The sequence below is a fragment of the Hemibagrus wyckioides genome, linkage group LG18, assembly GCF_019097595.1.
Source record: "Hemibagrus wyckioides isolate EC202008001 linkage group LG18, SWU_Hwy_1.0, whole genome shotgun sequence".
Classification (NCBI taxonomy): domain Eukaryota; kingdom Metazoa; phylum Chordata; class Actinopteri; order Siluriformes; family Bagridae; genus Hemibagrus; species Hemibagrus wyckioides.
The window spans coordinates 22,522,142-22,543,764 of NC_080727.1; the positions used below are offsets into that span (position 1 = coordinate 22,522,142).

Here is a 21,623-nt window from a genome sequence, read left to right on the forward strand (position 1 = left end):
ATGTAATTATTATACAATGTACTGCAACTCCCCTTATCTTCAAGCAAAATGGGTGTAACAGGATTTCAAACCACTTCCTCTCTTAATGTGCAGTGTTCCAAATACCAAATAGGACAGCCAACACCTGGCATTGCTAAAGACCTTTTGTCTAAACATCTGACTTTACACGCAGCGTGTTTATTAGGCTTTAACATCTCTACTCAAAGTAGAGCCCTGTGCTCTGTGTTCTCTATGCATTTCCATTTGCTTCTGGACGTTGTAAATGTACCTGAGTTGACCGTAATTTGTTCAATAAAGTCATGTTCAAAAAATACATATCATGATGCATTAGATCCTTTCGTCTAGCTAATTCCCATTGCTTGTTTGACGTATGGATGGTTAATGCCATTTACACTGAGATGCATTTGAAACATCCAGGCTAAGGCAAATTGGTCAAAATGTTTAGACAATGCGTAAAATTTTCTACAATCTCTGCATTACTGCTTTTATAGGATTATATGCTGTAAATTACAATGCTGTGGGGATGTATAAGTATTGAACAATTCAAGAAACCAGATTTGCATCCTTATCAGACACGAGACAGGATGAGGTTCGAAAGAAAAAAGGTGGTGTGAGAGTGCTTTATTGATATTTCAGAGTAAATATTAGTATAAGGCAGGTGGTGGCTGGTGATTTGCACATTTCATGCAAGTTTCATCTCTTATACAGGCCATAAAGAACTATCGCAGACTATACAGTGTACATACCGGACAGCAAAAAGGCGGTCGATATGACAACAGCATGCACAGCAAACTTACGTAAAAATGCTTTGATTTGGCTTCACAACTGCAGTAATTCACTCAAGCTGGGACTCTAGTTGCTGAATTTGCATTACCGTTACAAACTGCCTCAAAGCTTCACAATTATATCAAGCCATAACTGACCACAAGTTTCTCTTTGGTCAATTGCTTAAAAAGGAGAAGTTTGTATTGTGCATCACTCCAGGAGACGTTAGGAAATTGTAACTCTTTCCCATTACACAATCAGTCATCAACATCACAGCCATGGTTATAAGAAGCCTTCCTTCTTCCTTCTTCTGAGAAACGTTAGAAAAGAATTACGGTTTTGCTTAAATGCACTTTAATGTAAACAAGATGAAATTAGATGAAACCACAGAGAGGCTTCATTCTCCTGAAGAGAGAGAAAGACAGAGCGAAAACTCTGGGCTGGAATGTTATCAGATGATGCAGAATAGAAGCTGGAGTTCGTGTTAAAGGTGCTTTCGGCATGCACGATTAATTATAGATCTTCTGAAGCATATTTTTATATCATTTATGGAAAACTACAGTTAAGCATTTGTGTTGTATATGACCATGACCACTCGGTCTCCTAGTGAAGACACAATGTACACAGATCAGGCATAACATTATAACCGCCTGCCTGATATTGTTTCGGCCCCACTTTTGCAGCCAAAACAGCCCTGAACCATCGAGGCATGGACTATATTAAATCCCTGAAGGTGTGCTGTGGAATCTGGCACCAAGATGTTAGCAGCAGATCCTTTAAGTCCTCTAAGTTGTGAGGTGGGGCGTCCATGGATCCTACATCGCAACTTACAGGACCTAAAGGATACTTTTGAGAGATACTGACCACTGCAGACCGGGAACACCCCACAAGTCCTGCAGTTTTGGAGATGCTCTGGTCTAGCCATCACAATTTGTTCCTTTAGTGTTTAAAAAGTTTGGTGTGGATTTAAACATGTCCCTGTATTTGTCATCACTTTCACCCCAAGAAATTTCTACATTACCCTCATGGACTAATGTATTTATTAGAAAATTTTAAGCGCCTAGACGTTACACAGCATGACCATAGGAACTAGTATCAATTATTTATCCCATGACACTATTGTCCACCCCACCCTGCCACAACAGTTTTCGTTTCTGAGCACACCCTGTCTATTTAAGACCCTACTGTAACAGCACAGTTTAACATGATAACGTATAAAGAAACAAAAATGATGCAAAAGTAAATAAAAAAAGCAGGAAGTTGTTCAAATCCACAAAGAACTCTTTGCGCACAGATCAGTGTGTCTTGGGAAAAGGGAAAGAATTTGCATGTGACTTTTGATTTGAAAAATCAGAACACATGATTGGGGCCAAGTGAATACATTCTCACTGTATAATTTATTAGATCAGACGAGTCTTTACTAGCCTGTTACGGCTCTTTCCATCCTTTGGGAGAGAAAGGATGAGATAATGTAGTTAAATGTAGTAAAACTTTTCAGTCCGGTATTAACCAGAATAATAGAGTAGAGTAGAGCAGAATAATAGAGTAGTAAAGTGTCGAATGATTTAATCAGTCAGTATCACAGTTTGACCAAAAAGTCTAAAGCCAAAGCTATAAATACTCCTGGTCAGTATACTGCAGGTCTTCAGTCCACAGATAATTGATCACACAGCATCATACTGGACACTCCTGATGTAGAGGTATGCACACACGTACACGTATATACACCGGTCAGCCATAACATTATGAACAGTGAGAGGTGAAGTGAATAAGACTGAGTATCTCCTCATCATGGCACCTGTTAGTGGGTGGGATATATTAGACAGCAAGTCAACATTTTGTCCTCAAAGTTGATGTTAGAAGCAGGAAAAATGGACAAGTGTAAGGATTTGAGTGAGTTTGACCAAAAGGGCCAAATTGTGATGGCTAGACCACTGGATCAGAGCATCTCCAAAACTGCAGCTCTTGTGGGGTGTTCCCGGTCTGCAGTGGTCAGTATCTATCAAAAGTATCCTTTGGGCCCCACCTCACAACTTGCAGGACTTATAGGATCTGCTGCTAACATCTTGGTGATCCAGATACCACAGCACACCTTCAGGGATCTAGTGGAGTCCATGCCATGACAGGTCAGGGCTGTTTTGGCAGCAAAAGCGGGAGCAACACAATATCAGGCAGGTGGTCATAATGTTATGCCTGATCAACAATGTAGGTCAGATAGCAAACATTCAGTTATTGACTGTAACCCATGTGCAACTATACACAAAGTTCTTTTGTCACCTGTTTCTCAATGGAAAATACCCAACCACAGGCCCATTGCCAGCAGGAACTCGTGACAAAAAAGATTCTGGTGGAGTTGTACAACATTAATAACAACACAGCCTGAAAGAGAATTAAATCAGGAAGTGATCACACCTGACTTTTGCTTCAGGCTTCAATCTAGCGAATTTTTAAACTAACCCAAAAAAACAACATACAGTTATCCAGCATACCATCTAGCAGCTAGTTTCGAGCAGTTTTACGTTTACCTTTGCACAAGTTGTCCTTCACATGTGAACTAATATCATTAACCAGGGTTGCAAAATTTCACCAACATTTCCAAACCAAATACAGTCCAAAAAAACAAATAAAAAAACTGAAACAAACCCAAAATTGGGTCACTGAAAAAGGAGAGCTCCACGTCTTAGCCTTTGTGTGGGAAGAGGTCACCGTAATGTCACAGATTTTTGACATTACTCATTACAGACATTATTTACTCTATAGTCCTTCCTTTCCTTCTCCCAGTCTGTGAAACATATATATATATATATATATATATATATATATATATATATATATATATATATATATATATATATATATATAACACTATAAATGATTCTGTACATCATAAACATGCTGTACACATATTCATGGCGTTTTTGTCAGAAGCGATAATCGCTCAAGTGGTTAAGGCTCTGAGTCCTTGACCGGACGATTAGGGTTCAAGCCCCAGCACTGCAGATGGACCCTTTAGCAAGGAACACAACCTTCTCTGCTCCAAGGCACTGCATCATGACTGACCCTGTGCTCTGACCCTAACTCCCAAGGTGAAGAAAGAATTTCACTGTGCAGTAATGTATATGTGACAGATAAAGACAACTTAACGTTGCATGCACATTTTGATTTGCTATAATATTAAACTAGCCCCATTTGAGGTGGACAATTGCCTTCTACCTGAATACAGAATGGTTTGACGTTTTCCCCTTGCTTTAAAAGACAAAGGCGCTGAGAAACTGTTATAGGCTACAGTCAATGTTTAGCGGTAAAATGGTCAGTGTGTGTAGATACCAGGTAAATGTAGGTCATTTTATCTGACCTGAAAACCTGTCCGCAGGCTGGATGTGGTCTGGAACTCTTGGTGGCTCTGCTGTGCTTCTCCTCACCAGGCAAAGACAGATGATACACAAAAAAGCAAGATTTACTGACTCCATGCTGACCTGAACACACACACACACACACACACACACAGGTGACTTAAGTACTTAAGCAGTTCCAGTTAAGGTTAATTCTCAGGACGTTAAACATGATATATATCATTAATTCTTGCGGAAACAGGATGCTAATCTCAAATGTTGAGAGTTGGTTATGTGGGTTTCAGTCTTTTTGGGTTTACAAGTTCCTCAATTCACGTCACTATTTCCGCCCTGAATGACCTCCAGTTCTGATATTAGTTAGTACAGAAACCTTATTAAAAACATGGCCATTAACATGAAATAGAGAGGAACATTTGAGTCTGGGGGTGCCATCATATCTGAGGGCCAACCTGAGCATTGTCTTCACTTCTCATCTTATCATCTCATCCTTCTAGTAAAATTACTTTGTAACAAAAAACCCATACAGGATGCTGGACATTTTTACAAAACTTGTTGCAAAATGACCAGTTGTAAGGATATCTGAAACAATATACATATAGATACATATATAATCTCACAGTACCTTCTGCAAACTTCTGAAATAAAGCACAAGAATAGGCGAAGTTCAGCAGTAAGTGTCCATCCTCGTCGTCAAGCTCTTCTCAATCAATACAGAAACAAAGACAAGGCGATCCCTAAAATTTGGTCGAATAACGTAATCAAAGCAAAAAACGGACGCATTAAGAGCCTAATAAAAGAGTGTAAGTCATTAAAGTCATGCCTGCTTCCTCTCTCCCTGCACACGACGACGTGAAGGAAAGAATCTGAAGAGTTCAACACGATCAGTCTTATTGCTGACATTCCTCCTAATCTTGAGCAATGGCGCCATCTTCTGCTTCACATGGGAGAAACGCGCATTCACACCGCCATTTAAACACTGTACACTGTCCACTCTGGTCACTGTGCACAGATGTTAATAATGATGTGATTTGATTGATAACCAGTTTACAAACTGTGTCAAAGACTGCTGTCTAACACGTGCTCGAATCAAGAGAAAAGAAAAAACAAGCAAGCAAAAACACTTCCACACTAGTAAAATATATTATTATTATTATTATTATTATTATTATTATTATATGAATATATTTTCTTTAAAGTACAGGTGAAGCAACAAATTACTAAGGCGTCCCATATACCCTAATTATATTATCAATGTGCTTAAAAAAAACAGCAAAAAATAAAAACAACTGATTTATATAAACCGATCAGGCATAACATTATGACCTCCCCCTAATATTGTTCTTCTGCAGCCCTGACCCATCGAGACATGTCACCGGTCCACTATCTGTCCCTTCCTTGTACCACTTTTGATAGATACTGACCACTGCAGACCAGGAACACCCCACAAGAGCTGCAGTTTTGGAGATGCTCTGATCCAGTGGTCTAGCCATCACAATTTGTCCCTTCATCAAACTCGCTCAAATCCTTACGCTTGTCCATTTTCCTGCTTCTAACATCAACTTTGAGGACAAAATCATCATTGTTATTCACTTCATCTGGCACTGCTCAAACTGTTATACCTGATCAGTGTATACACAGTACAACTAATTAAACTTCTAAACAAGTAAATTGTATAAATAAAAAAATTATTTATTTTAAAAATATTAAAAATTATAATTTCTGTCATTTAGGTTAAAGGCCTTGCTCAGAAGCCCAGTAGTGGCAGCTTGGTGGACCTGGGATTAAAACCATAATCTTCCGATTAGTAGTCCAACTAACAATAAATAATAAATAAATATGATCACTACAAATAAGTTTCTTTTTTTCCACACACCACATGAGGGCCCCCGGAAACAGCCCTAAATGAATAAATGAGGATGGATTAACCTCTGGGCCTGTAGCCCAGGGGCCTTTACACTGAAAAAAGTGGCTGGTCAGATTTGAGAGAACAGTCTGAACCAAACCAATTGAATTGAAACAAGTTGTTAACTAGATTGAATTATACAGTGTGAGAGTGAGCAATCTGCATAGAATTAAAACAAACCAGAATCTAAACCAGGATGTCGGCACTAACAGGAACTACAACTAAACTGTTTAATTAATGCAATTTAAATGTGACTGTTGAACACCATCAATGACTCTCTCTCCCTCCCTCTGTCTCTCCATCTCTCCCCCTCCCTCCCTCTCCCCTCCCTCTCTCTGTCTCTCCCTCCCTTCATCTCCCTCTCTCTCTCCCTGTCTCTCCCTCCTTCCCTCTCTCTTTGTCTCTTTATCTCTCTCTCTCTCTCCCTCCCTGTCTGTCTCTCTCCCTCCCTCCCTCCCTCTCTCTTTGTCTTTTTATCTCTCTCTCTCTCCCTGTCTGTCTCCCTCCCTCCCTCTCTCTTTGTCTCTTTATCTCTCTGTCTCTCTCCCTGTCTGTCTCCCTCTCTCCCTCTCTCTTTGTCTCTCTCTCTCTCTCCCTCCCTGTCTGTCTCTCTCCCTCCTTCCCTATGTCTTTCTCCCTCCCTCCCTCTCTCTCTCTCCCTCCTTCCCTCTCTCTTTGTCTCTTTATCTCTCTCTTCCTCCCTATGTCTGTCTTTCTCCCTCTCTCTCTCTATTCTCTCTCTCTCTCTCTCTCTCTCTCTCTCTCACTAATTATTTAAACCTTTTTGGTGACTTTACTTAAAGCCCTTGACCCAGTAGATTAATGGAATCTCAGCCCTTCCTCACTCTTAAAGCAGTGCCCATTTGACATTATTGATCCGACTGTCTCTTTAAAACCATATTTGTCAGTAGGAACCCAAAACTGGAATTTATGCAAAGTTGGATGACGGGAAAGCCAAAAAAAAAAAAGCCTCCATCGCTTAGTGAGTAGGAGTGAAATCTGAGAAAACCCAGAGCAGTAACTTAATAAAAAAAAAAAGTGATGACAGTAGGCCAGACTGCACACTGCGGGAATTCCCTGTACAGAACCTATATTTTTTACGCCCACATGCACATTTTCATGGCCTCACTTCAGCAAACTTCCTCAAATATGCCGTTAAGCCATACTTCCTCTGTTCGGAGCGCGCGCACTTCCTACATACTTCAATAAAGTAGCTCTGAGAGCCACAGCGGAGTGCGCGTGCCTTTGCAGACGGACCCCGCGGCTCGCGCTGGGATTGACGAACCTAAAGCGGAGTATGTTCGGTAAGACGCCTTCTTCACTTACACACAACTGTCCCATGTAAATGTTTTCACTGGGCTGCGGATGGTAAGTGTGACAGCTTGTCGGTAACGTCCGAGCTTGTTTCTTCTCTCTCTCTCTCTCTCTCTCTCTCTCGCTTTACTCCGGGCGTTTTCTTCGGGCAGTCCGCTTGCTGGACTAGGAGGACAGGCGCGCGCTGACCTTACATAGATTCACTCCAGTCGGTTGTAATTGAAATACATCATGTCGAATTGTTTTGATCCTTCTCAAGTCTCGAGTTCATGTTCAGTCTGTAGAGAACCAGGTGCCACTCCCATGCTTTAATGACCTCTACACTGTCCGAAGAAAAAGGGTATTAAACTACAATACCATGTCAGTGGAGTTACCATCAAAACGGGACAGTGTGTATCTTTAGAAAACAGAATGCATGCACATAACTGGAACTTAAGGATCGTTTTAAACCTTCTACTCTAACAGCTGCACCTTACCAGGTAAAATAAATAAATAAATAAAATAAAAAGCAAAGGTACAATAAATGTGTTTAGTGATGCAGTACATTTCTGTTCCTAATTTTCTGAAAGTGTTAACCTTTTGAACCTAGAAAGATGCATATAAAGGTTTAACTCAAAACATTGGAAGGGTAAGGTCTACGTGTCACAGTGTTGTGGAAGATAAGAAGCAAGAAATGGTATGATTGACGGGGTGGGGGGGGGGGGCGCAAAAACATCTCAGTGAATGGTCTGGAACCCGGGACACCAAAACAGGTCATATCAAATGCATGGGCTTTTATAAAAAAAATCCACTCTTTTAAGTAGATCAGCTACCAAACACAGTTCAACTCTGAGAAATAAAAGTGCCGCTGTACTTTTACATTGTTGTTTGGATGATACCCCAGAAGGTGCTTCTTTTGCACCCATAGTGTGTATATATTTTACCTGAGAAGGGGCATGGGGTGTAGCTTTAGTCAGCGTGTAAAGATTACAACACTGATATTTTAAATGGTTTTTAAAAGTATGATGTATTTCGTAAAGATAGGTCATAAAGTTACAGATAAAGAAAAAGTACAGTTTGGATCAAAACTATAAAAATGCATTATGTTTTGTATCTCATGTCCCTCCTTTATTTTGTGATGAGTTTAGTAAGGTTAGCAAGTTCTGGGTCAAATGGACAGAAAAAAAATGCTGCAAGAAAAGAGAAAGAGATAGACGATTGTGGCTTTTGCTTTGGGAAAAGTGGAACTGTGTGTACATCCTCATCCTATAAGCTGTAACAGTGTGTGTGGGTGTGTGTCAGTTTTGCAAAGTCCATTCATCTGCACACATTTACTTCCGTGATCTGCAGCATATCAATTATGCAAATATGTTTTAACACTAACAGTCGTTTGCTTGACCCCACCACCTGCCACACGTCCGGCCGCCATCCGATTGGCCGAACCTTCCTCCTTCTTCTGTAAAGCGGACGTTTTGTAAAAGAAGATTCTTTGCTCAGCAGTTTGCAATACCTCGCTTCTCATACTAAGTGAGAGTTCCTTATTAATCGTTCCTCTTACCGTATGCCCTGCCTTAACCTTAAAAATTCAGAAATTACAGCAAAAAAAAAAAAGAAGAGGCAGAATAACTGAAAGCAGAGCCGTGTGACATGGGTCAGTTTTGCGAGACTACGAACGTAACCCTGTCGTAATAAACTATTTGTACACCTGATAGTTCGTTTTAGGGTTAAGCAAGGAAACTCTGACGTAATCGGTTGTCATAGTCAGTTTATTAAGTGAGTAATCGGTTGTGTTACGCCTCAGATGTGTATATAATGCAATATATAATGAATTTGAGGTTTTTAAGCTCATGCATACAGTACCTTCACCCAGAGGGTCTGAAACATATCAGCTGATACCAGTTCCATAAACCATTCATGCAAACTCAGCAAGCCGGTTTTGTGAAGAACTGAGAGTATATTACATATTTAACCAGATACTTCCACTTTTTTCTCTTTCTTTTTTTTCTTTTCCCAGCCAATCTCAGCTGGATTTAGTTCTCTTTTCTTTAATTTCAGCCAAAAAAAAAAAGAAGTTAAATGCAGAGACCAAGACATCCAAAAAGACCAGCTAAATTTAACACACCCAGAAAACACAGACTGGTGTTTGACACGTCTGAAAGACACACACTGAGTTTGACACGTCTGAAAGACACACACTGAGTTTGACACGTCTGAAAGACACACACTGAGACTTTTCTCATTTAGAGATCTTGATAACTAGCAGTGTTGCAGCACATTTTCTAAGCAGGTATTGTCTCAATTCTGACACCATCGCTAACGTTTCCTGTTGCTTATCGACGAAACTGTCCCCAAATTGATCACAACTATTTTCTTCTTTTTTTCATTCAGCAAAATGACGTTGAAGGTCTTAAAACTACTAAAAAATCCAAAGTGGGAAGTTGTAATTGTTGTGAATTGATCGCATTTGCAATCTGTATTTAAAACATGTAGCCTAAATGTGTCTCAGACAGAGGGACACTTTCACTAAGTCACTAGTTAACGCCTTGAAGCAGAATGGGCAGGGCTCAAAATTGTTCTCTGACCAACCCCCCCCACCCCCCCACCCCCATCCCTGGAGATTGGGCAGAGACGGTCTTGCTTCATTATCCTGTGTTAAATTATCTGCTGGACTCTAAAAGAGTAAAAGGGGAAAAAAAGAAAACTGTGAAAAACACTGAGGGATTTTGTTCTGACCTCTCGAGCGTTCGTGTCAGCTTTTAGGTCAATGTAACGCCGAATGATCGTGGATTCTTCACAGCATACGCCAAGGTTTGGCAAGAAACGTGAATAGTGAAGTAAGAGAAAAGATAATGGCTTTAGAAATCACTCCCTTTATAAAACACACAGACGAGTAGAGCTTGTCAGATTCATCAGAGGTCTGAGCTACAAGGTTTTCCCTGAGGCACTTACAGGAAGCGTCACGCAATGCTGCACAAATCTGATTGGTCAGAAGGTCTTGATTATTTTTCTAGAACTTCTGTCTGTGAGGGAAATCCTAAGCTCCTATTAGTGGTTAAATCACTGGACTACTGCTCAGAAGGTTGTGTGTTTGAATCCCAGGTCCACCAATCAGCTACTGCTGGGCCCCTAAGCAAGGCCCTTAACCTCTAATTGCTCAGGTGTTTATCTCTGGATACGGTCGTCTGCCACATGCTGTTTATGTAGCATTTTTGGAAGGAGTCTCCAGTACCAGTGCTTTGTTACAGTCTGTAAGCTTTTCCAACATGGAAAAGTCAACAAGGAAAAATTGAGGGCTTTGAGGTCGCACTTGAACATGACAAGCTGTGATTTTTGTTGTATAAACGTGAGGTTGGTGTGGAAACCATTCAGCGACTTTATAGTTGTTTTATAACAAGTAAAAAAATGTATTATTGTGTTTCTGTTTGTGGATGTTCTACACCTTCACATATAACCATACATGGGTTAATATGCACATTAAATTTCTTAAAAATGTAATCGTAGGCAAATCGCTGAGGTATATGATGAGAAACCATGCTTAAATAGGTGCAGTAATCAATTTCAGGGTGGTGATGGTATCAATAAATATTTTCTAATAACAAAGACATTTAGTAAAAATTCTCCAAATTGGATTGGTTATGGTGATTGTTTTCATATTGAGTATTTGAACACATACGTTATTTAGGACCGATATTAATCCATTTCAGTTGAAATAGCTGAAGGCCGTTCAATGGAGCACCACAGTGAACCCTTATAACGAGAGGACAGAGGTCATAAATTCTTGTAATGTTTTGCATAAATGATTGGTTGCCTCATAGCAATAATTTATGCAAAAGATATTTTTGACTTCTTCCTTCAACAAATGCCTCATCCAGAGCTGAAAAACTTTGTGCAGGTACTTTACCGTCACAGTCAGTGTTTGTTTAAAGTAAACATAGATATGAAGAGCTTTATTGAGACTCTCTCTCATGTCAGGTCTCAGCCTCACATCCTTATTTGCAGTTCTGAGTGATATTATGTGATACATAGCCACAGTTTATGGCCTGAGATCAACAGCTGGCACTAGGCTCCCACTAAATATATATCAAAAGTTTTAGGTTTCCTTTCTCAGAAAAGGGAAATCATATTGCAATCATCCCCCATCATATATGAACCATAGATGAAGATAGGCAGCTTTTAGGCTCATTTCCCTCAGTTCAAACCATTAACCACTTCCTCATCTTCTCTGTTCTCATTCATGGTGGAATGCTCTTGGTTATATGTCATGTGTGTCTTTCTCAGGAGATTGCTGAAGTGGATCCGGTAGATCTGAGTGCTCCATCCTTCCAGCATGCAGAGCATCAAGTGTGTGGTTGTGGGAGATGGTGCAGTGGGGAAAACCTGTCTGCTCATCTCTTACACCACTGGCGCCTTTCCCAAAGAGTACATCCCCACCGTTTTCGACAACTACAGCTCCCAAGTGAGCGTGGACGGCCGGACCATCAGCCTCAACCTGTGGGACACGGCAGGACAAGAGGAATACGACCGTCTGCGCACGCTCTCCTACCCCCAGACCAACGTCTTCGTCATCTGCTTCTCCATCTCCAGCCCACCGTCCTACGAAAACGTCAAGCACAAGTGGCATCCCGAGGTAACGCACCACTGCCCCAACGTTCCCATCCTCCTCGTGGGCACCAAGAGTGACCTGCGTAACGACCCGGAGGTGCAGAAGAAGCTGAAGGATCAGAATCAGGCTCCCATAACGCCGCAGCAGGGCCAAGTGCTCGCCCGCCAAATCCACGCCGTCAAGTACATGGAGTGCTCGGCGCTCAGCCAGGACGGCATCAAGGACGTGTTTGCCGAGGCTGTTCGCGCTTTCCTCAACCCTCAGCCCGCTTCGCCCAAAAGACCCTGTGTGCTTCTCTGAAAACCCAAGACCTGAGAAATATGCTTATAGAAATTCCATGTTAATATAATAATAAGAAATGTATGAAGAGAATCGTTTTTCGTTTTGTTTTTGGAAAGGGATTGCAGGAGGAGTCAGGAGTCGGTGGGTGTTCATTCTTTACAGGCTGTGAAAATAATCAGTCTTTAATACTGTACACTCAGACAAACACAGCAAAAAAACACACAGGGAACATGTATGGCAGTCAAGAGTCCAGGAAATTCTAAAGCACATAAAATATACATATACATATATATATATATATATATATATATGTATATTTTCTATATTCTTATTTTATATTCTTAATCACGTAATGGTATTTTGGAGCATGGAGGATACACGATTGTGGATTTTATGACCTCATGAAAGGTTTATGGCTCAGTCTAAAGAAATTTACACACTTTTCCCTTCAACACAAGTGCAGTAACAAAAGTCCTGGAAGTCCATTTCTGTTACCCTCATGCCACTTGTGAGCTGAACAGTGGTGTAATGATTGTATATTCACAGCAAAGATATGATATTTGATAGACAAAAGTAAAATCATAGCACAAAGAACACATAAATCTGTAATATTGCTAAATCCGCGCAACAATTATGTAAATAAAAGGAATATACTATTAGGTATACTAATGTACTAAATATGTTTATTATCTACAGCTCTAACTGTACTGAATAAAACTGTTAGTTATGAATAGTTTAAATCGTAATGCCTTTAACTGAGAGTTATTAAGTTATTAATATATGGTTATAAGTAAGAGAATGAATATAAACCTTATGGAAAATAAACACGCCTATAAATATAAACAAAATTTAAACAGCACATTCTGACCAATCAGAAATGAGGATCCAACATCATACCCTACTAAAAAATAAATAAATAAATAAATAAAATCTCAGAGTGAAATAGACATCTAATACTTATTTAAATAATGTATTAGGACGTCTCGGATGATGGACTGCATTTGAAGTAAAAGGGAAAATTGTGTGAATTTGATTAATTAATGAAGTGATGCGTGTATAATTAAGAGTACTATTGATATCTATGCAGTTAATGCTTGTGTACAATCAGGGGCTTGATCTTCCAGGTTATTCTAAAGCTTTTCAATGTCTTTAAGGTGCTTGTTGGACTACAGGATTGTAGCTCACTGAGTTGTAAGTGCAGAGAGAGAGAGAGCGTCTGCATCAGCAGCTGCAGACCATTCAGTGCAGGGAAACCTCAGTCATGCCTCCACCACACTACTTCCCCATGACTTCGATTTGATTGGGGGGAAACAGGCATCTGGGCAGTCTAATCAGGAAGCAAAGGCTCCAGCTGACCTCACACTCCATTCTCGTTTACCGTTTCCCAGCAGGACAGGGTGGGGCTTCGGTGGGAAGCGGCTCGATATTAGAAAAGCTGTCACTTGCAGGACTTGAGGAATCAGGAATCAGCTAGCAATGTTTTTCTGTCTTGAATTCTATGGACGTTTATTAAAATCACACTATGAGCAGTTATGCATTGAAAATGTAAGGAAAACCCTACAGAACAGAACTCATAAATATAAAAACATGAAAACATTTGGCCAGATGATTAATAACCCGGAAACCCAGATTTCCGCCAGTACAGTTTCTCAATCTCAAAATAACCCAGCACCTTGTAACACAAACATACTAGGAGTTAATCAGAGGCTTTTCATTTCCCACGAGTGCCGAGGGACGTAGAAATGAGTCAGCAAGTCTTAAAGCTAGAACTCATACGCAGTTTCCTCCCAATCCTGACAATCCCCTGAACACCACATCAAGTGACCGCTTGTTGTACATCTTCAGTTTCTGTGTACGTTCATTATAGACACTCCGAATCAGCCAACATCAGGCCCAACATCTGTCTCGGGTGCCTTGGAGGCTTTAAATTGGCTTGATTAAAAGCTGAGTATTGGATCAGGACGACTGCTCACGGTTCAAAGCTCTGAGTTTTAGTCTCCGCGAGCTGAGACAGCATTACTGCTCAAATGCGTTCGCTAAACAACCTTACTGAGATTTTGTTTGTCACTTTTTACACATATGTCTCGCTTTTTCTTTCTTAAAACATGCCATTGTGGTGTTTATTAAGGTACCGTGTTTATCTGCTAGGTAAAGGGGAAGGGATTCAATTCAACAGCAACAAGCTGAATTCTATAGAGAAACCTGTTTATAATATCCAATTGTTATGTTGAAACTTTTGTCATTCAGAACTGATATATATATATAAATCCAAATTGGGGTGGGAAAAAAAAACAGTGAAACACTGAATAATCTTGCTAAGAAATCAAATTGATTGATTTTTCTGTATGATGAACAGAGGGCCTAGGTGCAGGACAGAGCTCAGGGTCACTGTGTGGTGGATACGAAAAGCCTTGGACGGGAAGTTATCTTCCTCCTGGAAACAGTAGAGATGGGAAAAGGGTGTATGTTTCTGCACACTTCCCCCTCCGTCAGCCTCCGTCAGCTCTTCACCACTCCCCCCTCCTCATTCCCCCTGCGTCTGTAATCTTATTACACCAAATTGTACTAGGTCAGAGGCTCGGCATTACATTCTTTAAACCCGGCCATACGGAAACCGTTTGTAATTTATTTTCCTAAAAAATTCCTAATGATGTATTTGTTTCATGCAAATAAAACACAGCTTCCATGCCACAAGTTTTTGTAAAATTAAAGCAGTCTCTACCTACAAATGTTAGTCCTGATGATGTCTTTTATTTTTTGAAATACTGTGGACAGATATCCAGACGTCCGTTTTTTTTTTTAATATACTCATACCACAATTTTCCCAGGAGACATGTGGCAATGAGGTGGGAGACACTTTGGACAGGGTGCCAGTCCATCGCAAGCCACAATCAAGATTCAAGATTCAAGAAGCTTTTATTGTCATTTCAACCACATACAGCTGGCGCAGTACATAGTGAAATGAAACAACGTTTCTCCAGGACCTGGTGCTACATAAACATACAACAACAAGTTCAATACAAAACAACAAACAACACCACAGAGCTAGGACAGAAGTTTGTCTTAGCCACGTAAAGTGCACAGTGTGCAGCTAGGTGCAAACAGAGCATAGACAAGACAGTGCAAAAAAGACAATAAATACAATAAAGACAACACAAAAGAACACAGGACACTTAGCGCTGAAAGGAAATAAAAGAATGTGTACTGGAATGTAAGTGAAATAAAATAGATAAAGTGAAATGATGTAGAAAAAAAGTATTGTGCAAAAATATTGTGCAAAAATACACAGCAGCGGTTGAGGTAGTGCAAATAGAATAAACATAAATATGACTATAGCAGCGGATGACAGGTAGAGGTAGTGCAGTAAGTAATGAACAATATAAATTATGTGTGTGTGTGTGCGTCCACACAGTCAAGAGAGTGTGTGTATCTGTGTGTGAGAGACAGAGAGTTAGTATACAGTTCAGTCCTGAGTGAGAGTGTGTGTGTGAGAGAGAGAGTGTAGAACAGTTCAGTCCTGAGTGAGAGTGTGTGTGTGTGTGTGTGTGTGTGAGAGTGTAGAACAGTTCAGTCCCGGGTGTTGAGGAGCCTAATGGCTTGAGGAAAGAAACTGTTACACAGTCTGGTTGTGAGGGCCCGAATGCTCCGGTACCTCTTTCCAGATGGCAGGAGGGTGAAGAGTGTGTGTGAGGGGTGTGTAAGAATGTGTGTGAGGGGTGTGTGGGGTCAGCCACAATGCTGATGGCTTTGCGGATGCAGCGTGCGGTGTAAATGTCTGTGATAGAGGGGAGAGAGACTCCAATGATCTTCTCAGCTGTCCTCACTATCCGCTGAAGGGCCTTGCGATCTGAGACGGTGCAGTTCCCAAACCAGGCAGTGATGCAGCTGCTCAGGACGCTCTCGATGGTCCCTCTGTAGAACACAGTCAGGATGGGGGGAGGGATCACACACACACAAACACACACACACCTATTCACACACTACAGACTACTTAGAGATGCCACAGTATGGTTTTGGACTGAGAGAGGAAACCCAGAGCATGGTGTGGACATGCAAGCTACACACACACACACTACAAACTACTTAGACATGCAAAAGTATGGACTAGGAGAGGAAACCAGAGAACCCAGTGAGAACGGAAGAACATGCAAGCTTTACATACACACACACACACATACACACAGAGCACAGGGAGAAAATGCAAGCTACATGCACACACACCCATTCAAACACTACAGACTGCTTAGAGATGCTACGGTACATCTTTGCACTAGGAGGGGAAACCAGAGAACCAAGTGAGAACGGAAGAACATGCAAGGTTCATGCACACACCCATTCACACATACAATATGTTAAATAAATAAATTCTGATAAACAAAAGCCAATTCGACTCAAACGAAGTAATGATCTTATTTACAACAATTTTAAAAAAAATAATAATAATAATTACATTTGCTTCAAGTTTTCAGTCGTTCATTTACACCCCACTGAAACGACGAGGTTTAAAATGACTCGTTATGGGGTTTTTTGGAAATCTCAGCCAGTTGTACTTGTTAGGGTTTAAAGGTAATGATGAAGAAACTTATTTCTTAGTTTTCTCGAGTGAAGGAGTGTGTGACTCAAGCTGAACTTTTAATATTACATCAGAGAAACAGTTAAATTGTACAAAAGCCATTGCACAGTCATACACACACACACACAACAACCTACACAGGGACTATTATGGTGTACACTCTTACTCTCACTATTATGGTGTACTAGAACAGCTCATGAAAAGAACTTTTATGACTTGAAAGACATTTAATTTTTAAACGGGAAGGAGTCTCCAGTGTCAGTGGTTTGTAACGCTGGAGATAAAGCTGTTGATCAGAAAACTTTGATCTGTAACATCATCTGATGTCCTATTTATTTTAAGAGAGAGAGAGAGAGAGAGAGAAATAAAGAAAAGAAGCAGAGGTTGGTTTATAAAATGAACAGCAGGTTTACGACACAAGTCACAACCAGAACCAACTTCTCAGGGATGTTCCGTAACAATAGAACAGTATCAATAGCTTAAAAAGTACAACATGACTTTATTTAACCAACAGACACGACGTGAGCACAGGCGTGAGTGTGAATTTATCCCCAAAATAATCTCAGTGATTACAGTTAACATATCAATAGATCTTTTCAGGTCCATTTTTCTCTCTCATCTTGTGCATGCTTTAAAAAAATATAATAATTAAAAAGCTTAAGGTTAGGGTTTCGGTTTCGGAGAGCTGTGTGCAGTAGAGAATAAAGTAGAGATTTCATTTATTTGTTTGTTCACACATGACTTTGAACCACACTGTACCCACTGAGTCACGCAGTGACAGCTTTCTGCCTGAGATGAGTGTGCAGACTGAAAAGAGGAAGCGGCTCTGCGTCGACATATTTAAATAGAGCGGCGACCGAACCATTTCCCTATCTCTATCACTGACTGAAAAATTGAAGACAGCAGCATACATCATCTCCACAATGGACCTTCCCTACTCTCTCTCTCTCTCTCTCTCTCTCTTTCACCCTTTCACATCAGCTGAATATACACACTGACCAACTCGGTGATGTCACTAGCACATACATCAGAAATTCCATCACTAGGATAGAAATAGAATCTTTCTCTGGTATTATAGCCCTCAGTGTGTCTTGCCGTGATCATTTGCCAGTAAAATGAGATCTCTGCCCTTCCATTTGTTTGGCAGGTGATAACAGGCCTGGGCTTTGTCCCAGCAGCTCCATTCATTTGTTTACATGCTCTGTTATGCCTGCTTCGTGGATATTCATGTAATAAAACCATTTCCAGCGAACTATTAGACCAGGAATGAATTACTGTGAGGGGCTTAGTGGTTTGCACTATTGCCTCACAACAAGAAGATCCTGGGTTCGAATACCAGGTTTGAACAGGCAGGGGCCTTTCTGTGTGGAGTTTGCATGTTCTTTACTCTGGTTTCCTCCCACAGTCCAAAAACATGTACATTAGGTTGATTGGTAATTCTAAATTGCCCATAGGAGTGTGTGTGTGTGTGTGGTTGTCTGTCTATATGTGTAGCCCTGTGATGGACTGGTGACCTGTCCAGGGTGTACCCCTGCCTTTCACCCAATGTGTGCTGGGATAGTCTCCAGCAGACCCCAGTGATAAAGCGGGTATAGAAAATGGATGGATGAATTACTGTACTTCTGATGATGATGGGTCCTATAACCCATCTGACACCAACAACCATTCATTTCATTGTCTGTACCGCTTATCCAATCTATACTCGGGTCACGGGGAGCCTGTGCCTATCTCAGGAGTCATCGGGCATCAAGGCAGGATACACCCTGGACAGAGTTGCCAACCCATTGCAGGGCACACACACTCATTCACTCACGCACACAGTGAGCGGGAGCAAGACTCAAACCCAGGACACTGGAGGTGTGAGGCGAACATGCTAACCACTAAGCCACTGTACCGCCACCAACAACCATGCAGTGTATTAATATCATTCGGCTGCTGGAATTCACCCGCCGTTGAATGAACCACAGAATTAGTGTCACTGATAAATAAATGATAAAAGCAAACAATAATAGCCAACATGAGAAGAAGATATCAACAAATCTACCTGATGAACTGGCCTTATGTTCTACACTCATTTCAATACTTTCTGTTTACAGTGCTTTATTAAAAGGTACAAAAGAGTGATGCTTTCTGAAAACCTAAATTCCTGACAAGCCTTTTAAATAAACCTGGCCAATGATTAAAATCTCTTCGTACCCGGAATTACACATCACACTGTCTTATGTCACTGATTCTAATACTGGAAACACACAACTCTGTGGTCACTGTTTAAAAAAGGTCTTCGACATGTTTGGTGTTTAAAACAACACGTACTTGTGACTGGAGTGACATCGTAAAGGAGTAATAGAAGCTCAAAGCTTCCAGCTTAGCATTGTGTAGTAAACTTCATGTCTCATGAGGCTTTATTAACAGACTGTGATGTGATCTTCAGTTTTCCGTTAAACGCCGTCAGCAGCCGGGGGTAATAAACCTGACTTCGGTACTCAGGTGCACTGGACGGTTGAGGTCAGTATCATCTCTTGCTCATGACATAAGTGTAAAGATCAGATCCTTAATAGATCATTCAATCAGACCTGAGATATTTTCCAAAATATAAAATACACTCCAGAAAGTTTCAATTCTTCTCACTGATGACATAAAGCAGATAGTGATGATAATGAGATTATTATTATTATTATTATTATTATTATTATTATTATTATAAACTTTATAATGATTACCCGTGTAATTTCAGACAGTGACTTGAGTGACACTTTTTTTTTTAAGATTTTTAAATCTCTCAAGTTATAACATTTAGAAATTTGTGCAAAATAATCACAAAAACTTTGTAAACACAGTACAATTAAAAACAATTAAACATTTTATCTGTTTGGGAAAGTTTTAAACATTAAAAATGGCATGCACACGTGTGCAAACGCCTGTCTGCCCGCCCAAACTCACCCACCCACTCGCCCACTCACTCACCCACCCACTCGCCCACTCACTCACTCACCCATCCACTCACTCACCCACCCATCCACTCACTCACTCACCCATCCACTCACTCACTCACTCACCCATCCACTCACTCACCCACCCATCCACTCACTCACTCACCCATCCACTCACTCACCCACCCATCCACTCACTCACCCACCCATCCACTCACTCACTCACCCATCCACTCACTCACCCACCCATCCACTCACTCACTCACCCATCCACTCACTCACCCACCCATCCACTCACTCACCCACCCACTCACTCACTCACCCACCCATCCACTCACTCACTCATCCACTCACTCACCCACCCATCCACTCACTCACCCACCCATCCACTCACTCACTCACCCATCCACTCACTCACCCACCCATCCACTCACTCACCCACCCACTCACTCACTCACCCACCCATCCACTCACTCACTCACCCATCCACTCACTCACCCACCCATCCACTCACTCACTCACCCATCCACTCACTCACCCACCCATCCACTCACTCACCCACCCATCCACTCACTCACCCACCCATCCACTCACCCACCCATCCACTCACTCACTCACTCACCCATCCACTCACTCACCCACCCATCCACTCACTCACCCACCCATCCACTCACTCACCCACCCATCCACTCACTCACCCATCCACTCACTCACTCACCCATACACTCACTCACTCACCCATCCACTCACTCACTCACTCACCCATCCACTCACTCACCCACCCATCCACTCACTCACTCACCCATCCACTCACTCACCCACCCATCCACTCACTCACTCACCCATCCACTCACTCACCCATCCACTCACTCACTCACCCATCCACTCACTCACCCACCCATCCACTCACTCACTCACTCACCCATCCACTCACTCACTCACCCATCCACTCACTCACCCACCCATCCACTCACTCACCCACCCATCCACTCACTCACTCACCCATCCACTCACTCACCCACCCATCCACTCACTCACCCACCCATCCACTCACCCACCCATCCACTCACTCACTCACTCACCCATCCACTCACTCACCCACCCATCCACTCACTCACCCACCCATCCACTCACTCACCCACCCATCCACTCACTCACCCATCCACTCACTCACTCACCCATACACTCACTCACTCACCCATACACTCACTCACTCACCCATCCACTCACTCACCCACCCATCCACTCACTCACTCACCCAACCACTCACTCACCCACCCATCCACTCACTCACTCACCCATCCACTCACTCACCCATCCACTCACTCACTCACCCATCCACTCACTCACCCACCCATCCACTCACTCACCCACCCATCCACTCACTCACCCACCCATCCACTCACCCACCCATCCACTCACTCACTCACCCATCCACTCACTCACCCACCCATCCACTCACTCACTCACCCATCCACTCACTCACCCACCCATCCACTCACTCACTCACCCATCCACTCACTCACCCATCCACTCACTCACTCACCCATCCACTCACTCACCCACCCATCCACTCACTCACTCACTCACCCATCCACTCACTCACTCACCCATCCACTCACTCACCCACCCATCCACTCACTCACCCACCCATCCACTCACTCACTCACCCATCCACTCACTCACCCACCCATCCACTCACTCACCCACCCATCCACTCACTCACCCACCCATCCACTCACCCACCCATCCACTCACTCACTCACTCACCCATCCACTCACTCACCCACCCATCCACTCACTCACCCACCCATCCACTCACTCACCCACCCATCCACTCACTCACCCACCCATCCACTCACTCACCCATCCACTCACTCACTCACCCATACACTCACTCACTCACCCATACACTCACTCA

General features: G+C 42.0%; 2 protein-coding genes across 4 annotated transcripts in view; one reads left to right on the forward strand and one right to left on the reverse strand.

Annotated features, from left to right (window-relative positions):
- stim1b (stromal interaction molecule 1b) overlaps positions 1 to 4,984 on the reverse strand; it is a 33,983-nt gene extending 28,999 nt beyond the window's left edge. Inside the window, exons 1-2 of one of the 2 annotated variants that reach the window (XM_058415509.1) lie at positions 4,741 to 4,984; positions 4,121 to 4,241 (exon numbers count right to left, since the gene is read on the reverse strand). In XM_058415509.1, the coding sequence (XP_058271492.1) occupies positions 4,121 to 4,235 (115 nt within the window). In that variant the 5' untranslated portion in view covers positions 4,236 to 4,241; positions 4,741 to 4,984. The remainder of the gene's footprint in view (positions 1 to 4,120; positions 4,242 to 4,740) is intronic. The other variant, XM_058415508.1, reaches the window with a different exon arrangement.
- A 2,088-nt stretch (positions 4,985 to 7,072) lies between these two features.
- rhogb (ras homolog family member Gb) lies at positions 7,073 to 13,894 on the forward strand. 2 transcript variants are annotated; one of them, XM_058415528.1, is made up of 2 exons: positions 7,073 to 7,325; positions 11,596 to 13,894. In XM_058415528.1, exon 2 carries the CDS (start codon positions 11,642 to 11,644, stop codon positions 12,215 to 12,217), a length of 576 nt encoding a protein of 191 aa, XP_058271511.1. In that variant the 5' UTR covers positions 7,073 to 7,325; positions 11,596 to 11,641; the 3' UTR covers positions 12,218 to 13,894. The 2 variants fall into 2 exon arrangements, with proteins under 2 accessions (XP_058271511.1, XP_058271510.1); XM_058415527.1 differs by having other exon boundaries at positions 7,079 to 7,325; positions 11,593 to 13,894.
- The last annotated feature ends 7,729 nt before the right edge of the window (positions 13,895 to 21,623 follow it).